This window comes from Oncorhynchus keta, unplaced genomic scaffold (assembly GCF_023373465.1).
Source record: "Oncorhynchus keta strain PuntledgeMale-10-30-2019 unplaced genomic scaffold, Oket_V2 Un_contig_3461_pilon_pilon, whole genome shotgun sequence".
Lineage (NCBI taxonomy): Eukaryota > Metazoa > Chordata > Actinopteri > Salmoniformes > Salmonidae > Oncorhynchus > Oncorhynchus keta.
This window is the reverse complement of record NW_026287266.1, coordinates 43-5,475: the sequence shown is the minus strand read 5'-3', so window position 1 is coordinate 5,475 and position 5,433 is coordinate 43. Positions and strand designations below refer to the sequence as shown.

Genomic DNA, 5,433 nt, shown 5'->3' with positions numbered 1-5,433 from the left:
TGTTCTCAGACTAGCTAACTACCGCTGTTGTTCTCAGACTAGCTAACTACCGCTGTTGTTCTCAGACTAGCTAACTACCGCTGTTGTTCTCAGACTAGCTAACTACCGTTGTTGTTCTCAGACTAGCTAACTACCGTTGTTGTTCTCAGACTAGCTAACTACCGTTGTTATTCTCAGACTAGCTAACTACCGCTGTTATTCTCAGACTAGCTAACTACCGTTGTTGTTCTCAGACTAGCTAACTACCGTTGTTGTTCTCAGACTAGCTAACTACCGCTGTTGTTCTCAGACTAGCTGACTACCGCTGTTGTTCTCAGACTAGCTAACTACCGCTGTTGTTCTCAGACTAGCTAACTACCGCTGTTGTTCTCAGACTAGCTAACTACCGCTGTTGTTCTCAGACTAGCTAACTACCGTTGTTCTCAGACTAGCTAACTACCGCTGTTGTTCTCAGACTAGCTAACTACCGTTGTTGTTCTCAGACTAGCTAACTACCGCTGTTGTTCTCAGACTAGCTAACTACCGTTGTTGTTCTCAGACTAGCTAACTACCGTTGTTATTCTCAGACTAGCTAACTACCGTTGTTGTTCTCAGACTAGCTAACTACCGTTGTTGTTCTCAGACTAGCTAACTACCGCTGTTGTTCTCAGACTAGCTGACTACCGTTGTTGTTCTCAGACTAGCTAACTACCGTTGTTTTCTCAGACTAGCTAACTACCGTTGTTCTCAGACTAGCTGACTACCGTTATTCTCAGACTAGCTGACTACCGTTGTTCTCAGACTAGCTAACTACCGTTGTTGCTCAGACTAGCTGACTACCGTTGTTGTTCTCAGACTAGCTAACTACCGTTGTTATTCTCAGACTAGCTGACTACCGTTATTCTCAGACTAGCTAACTACCGTTGTTCTCAGACTAGCTGACTACAGTTGTTGTCCTCAGACTAGCTAACTACCGTTGTTGTTCTCAGACTAGCTGACTACCGTTGATTCTCAGACTAGCTAACTACCGTTGTTCTCAGACTAGCTGACTACCGTTGTTGTTCTCAGACTAGCTAACTACCGTTGTTATTCTCAGACGAGCTAACTACCGTTGTTGTCCTCAGACTAGCTGACTACAGTTGTCGTCCTCAGACTAGCTAACTACCGTTGTTGTTCTCAGACTAGCTGACTACAGTTGTTGTCCTCAGACTAGCTAACTACCGTTGTTATTCTCAGACTAGCTAACTACCGCTGTTGTTCTCAGACTAGCTGACTACCGCTGTTGTTCTCAGACTAGCTGACTACCGCTGTTGTTCTCAGACTAGCTAACTACCGTTGTTATTCTCAGACGAGCTAACTACCATTGTTGTCCTCAGACTAGCTGACTCACGTTGTTGTTGTTCTGCTGCTCCTCTGGGTCCTCCAGGCCGTCGGGCCGGCTGAGGTTGCGTGCTGGCTGGATGCAGACCACGTTACTATCCCAGGAGGGGGGGCCCACAGGAGGAAGGCGGGGCAGCAGGTCATCAGAGAACTCCCCGTCCGCTCCGTCTAGAGTGATGGGGAAGAGAGGGTCAAAAAGAATAGAAGCATATTAGGGTTGAAAAATTCAGCTTTCTCAAAATTCCCAGTTGGATAATTCTCAGAATCAGGAAATCCAGGAATCAGCGTTTCTATATCCTACGTTAGCATATTGAATCATTTTCCAGGTACTGAGGTGGAGTAGCGTTATTAAGGGGGGGGACCAACCTCTCATATTAAACTGAAATGTGACTGAGGTGGAGTAGGGTTAGTAAGGGGGGGGACCAACCTCTCATATTAAACTGAAATGTGACTGAGGTGGAGTAGGGTTAGTAAGGGGGGACATCAACTCTCATATTAAACTCATGCAAAAACAAATGTGACTGAGGTGGAGTAGGGTTAGTAAGGGGGATCAGCCTCTTGCGTCTGAGGTGGATTAGGGTTAGTAAGGTGGGTAGGACCAACCTCTCATATTAAACTGAAATGTGACTGAGGTGGAGTAGGGTTATATTAAACTAAATATGGAGTAGGGTTAGTAAGGGGGGGCCAACAACTCTCATATTAAACTGAAATGTGACTGAGGTGGAGTAGGGTTAGTAGGGGGTCAGCCTCTTGCTGAAATGTGACTGAGGTGGAGTAGGGTTAGTAAGGGGGGGGACAATAAACTGAAATGTGACTCCAACCTATATTAAACTAAAATGTGGCTGAGGTGGAGTAGGGTTAGTAAGGGGGGCCAACCTCTCGTAAACTGAAATGTGACTGAGGTGGAGTAGGGTTGAAGTAAGGGGGGACAGCAACTCTCATATTAAACTGAAATGTGACTGAGGTGGAGTAGGGTTAGTAAGGGGGGCCAACCTCTCATATTAAACTGAAATGTGGCTGAGGTGGAGTAGGGTTAGTAAGGGGGAGGCCAACCTCTCATATTAAACTGAAATGGGGAGTAGGGTTAGTAAGAGGGGGGGGACAACAACTCTCATATTAAACTGAAATGTGACTGAGTGGAGTGGAGTAGGGGGGGCCAACCTCATATTAAGCTGGTTGAGTGGAGTAGGGGGGGGGCCAACCTCTCATATTAAACTGAAATGTGACTGAGGTGGAGTAGGGTTAGTAAGGGGTCAACTCTTGCTCTGAGGTGGAGTAGGGTTAGTAAGGGGGACAACAACTCTCATATTAAACTGAAATGTGGCTGAGGTGGAGTAGGGTTAGTAAGGGGGGGACAACAACTCATATTAAACTGAAATGTGACTGAGGTGGAGTAGGGTTAGTAAGGATCAACCTCTTGCGTCTGAGGTGGAGTAGGGTTAGTAAGGGACAACAACTCTCATATTAAACTGAAATGTGGCTGAGGTGGAGTAGGGTTAGTAAGAGATCAACCTCTTGGTCTAGTGGAAATGGTTAGTAAGGGGGACCAACCTCTCATATTAAACTGAAATGTGGCTGAGGGTTAGAGGGGGGACGACCAACCTCTCATATTAAACTGAAATGTGACTGAGTGGAGTGGAGTAAGGGTTAGTAAGGGTTAGGGACAACAACTCTCATATTAAACTGAAATGTGACTGAGGTGGAGTAGGGTTAGTAAGGGGGGGACCAACCTCTCATATTAAACTGAAATGTGACTGAGGTGGAGTAAGTAGGGGTCAACCTCTTGCGTCTGTGGGGTAGGGTTAGTAAGGGTTGAGTGGAGTAGGGTTAGTGGGGACAACAACTCTCATATTAAACTGAAATGTGGCTGAGGTGGAGTAGGGTTAGTGAGGACAACAACTCTCATATTAAACTGAAATGTGGCTGAGGTGGAGTAGGGTTAGTGAGGGGGGACCAACCTCTTGCGTCTGAGGTGGAGGGGGAGTTCCCAAAGTGCAGCTGTGTGGGGCTCTGGGGACCAGCAGTGGAGTGGGGGCATCCTGGGGGTAGGGCAGGGGATACTGCAGGAACACAGACTGAATTCTCATCTCCTCTGACACTACAGCCTCCGTCTTCCTACCAGCACCAGCACTCGTCTGGAGATCCTGGTGGGGACAGACAAGACAACAGACACGATTACATTATTATATATTTAGGATTGGAAAGAATCTTTTAAAATAACTGATCTTGTATTTTCTCTAACAGAACTGTGCTATCTTGTGGAGGAAATGTATTCATATATTGTAAATATGATCTTTTGATGCTAAGAAGTACCATGCCTGAAATGTCACTCAAAGTATGGTTAGTCTGAAAGAAACACAGACACCATGACCGGACACGCACCAGGTTGAAATATCAAAACAAACTGAACCAGTTATATTCATTTAGGGGACAGGTCGAAAAGCATTAAACATTTATGAAATTTAGCTAGTTAACTTGCAGTTGCTAGCTAATTTGTCCTAAGCCCAAGCTAGTTTGCTTATGCTAGCTAATTTGTCGATTTAGCTAGCTGGCTGTTGCTAGCTAATTTGTCTATTTAGCTAGCTTGCTTATGCTAGCTAATTTGTCCTAGGATATAAAATGTGAGTTGTTATTTTACCTGAAATTCACAAGGCCCTATACTCTATACTCCCTATACTCTGACTTTTAATCCACACAAAAAATAATCAACCGAGTTCAATAGTTTCTAGTCATCTCTCCTCCTCCTTTTCTTCTTTGGACCCATATATGGCGATTGGCATCTTTATTTTATTTTTTATTTCACCTTTATTTAACCAGGTAGGCTAGTTGAGAACAAGTTCTCATTTTGCAACACGACCTGGCCAAGATAAAGCATAGCAGTGTGAACAGACAACACAGAGTTACACATGGAGTAAACAATTTAGCAAGTCAATAACACAGTAGAAAAAATGGGCAGTCTATATACAATGTGTGCAAAAGGCATGAGGAGGTAGGCGAATAATACAATTTTGCAGATTAACACTGGTGATAAATGATCAGATGGGCATGTACAGGTAGAGATATTGGTGTGCAAAAGAGCAGAAAAGTAAATAAATAAAAACAGTATAAAAACAGTATGGGAATGAGGTAGGTGAAAAGGGTGAGCTATTTACCAATAGACTATGTACAGCTGCAGCGATCGGTTAGCTGCTCGGATAGCTGATGTTTGAAGTTGGTGAGGGAGATAAAAGTCTCCAACTTCAGCGATTTTTGCAATTCGTTCCAGTCACAGGCAGCAGAGTACTGAACGAAAGGCGGCCAAATGAGGTGTTGGCTTTAGGGATGATCAGTGAGATACACCTGCTGGAGCGCGTGCTACGGATGGGTGTTGCCATCGTGACCAGTGAACTGAGATAAGGCGGAGCTTTACCTAGCATGGACTTGTAGATGACCTGGAGCCAGTGGGTCTGGCGACGAATATGTAGTGAGGGCCAGCCGACTAGAGCATACAAGTCGCAGTGGTGGGTGGTATAAGGTGCTTTAGTGACAAAACGGATGGCACTGTGATAGACTGCATCCAGTTTGCTGAGTAGAGTGTTGGAAGCCATTTTGTAGATGACATCGCCAAGTCGAGGATCGGTAGGATAGTCAGTTTTACTAGGGTAAGCTTGGCAGCGTGAGTGAAGGAGGCTTTGCTGCGGAATAGAAAGCCGACTCTGGATTTGATTTTTGATTGAGATGTTTGATGAGTCTGAAGGAGAGTTTGCAGTCTAGCCAGACACCTAGGTACTTATAGATGTCCACATATTCAAGGTTGGAACCATCCAGGGTGGTGATGCTAGTCGGGCATGCGGGTGCAGGCAGCGATCGGTTGAAAAGCATGCATTTGGTTTTACTCGCGTTTAGAGCAGTTGAGGCCACGGAAGGAGTGCTGTATGGCATTGAAGCTCGTTTGGAGGTTGATAGCACAGTGTCCAATGACGGGCCGAAAGTATATAGAATGGTGTCGTCTGCGAGAGGTGGATCAGGGAATCGCCCGCAGCAAGAGCAACATCATTGATATATACAGAGAAAAGAGTCGGCCCGAGAATTGAA

The 5,433-nt window shown here is 45.2% G+C and overlaps 1 protein-coding gene across 1 annotated transcript; it reads right to left on the bottom strand.

Moving 5' to 3' along the window:
* Positions 1-1,006: 1,006 nt before the first annotated feature.
* Positions 1,007-3,506, bottom strand: LOC127923996 (tax1-binding protein 1 homolog A-like). Its single transcript, XM_052508339.1, has 2 exons — positions 3,318-3,506; positions 1,007-1,527 (listed from the first exon to the last, which is right to left on the bottom strand). The coding sequence occupies exons 1-2, from the start codon at positions 3,444-3,446 to the stop codon at positions 1,366-1,368; spliced, it is 291 nt and encodes a 96-aa protein (XP_052364299.1). The 5' UTR covers positions 3,447-3,506; the 3' UTR covers positions 1,007-1,365.
* Positions 3,507-5,433: the final 1,927 nt, after the last annotated feature.

Coding starts and splice junctions, on each gene's coding strand:
- LOC127923996 (XM_052508339.1), bottom strand. CDS start 3,446: ATGAGAATTCAGTCTGTGTTCCTGCAGTATCCCCTGCCCTACCCCCAG. Junction 1,528..3,317: donor CTCCACCTCAGACGCAAGAG/GTTGGTCCCCCC, acceptor CCATCACTCTAG/ACGGAGCGGACGGGGAGTTC.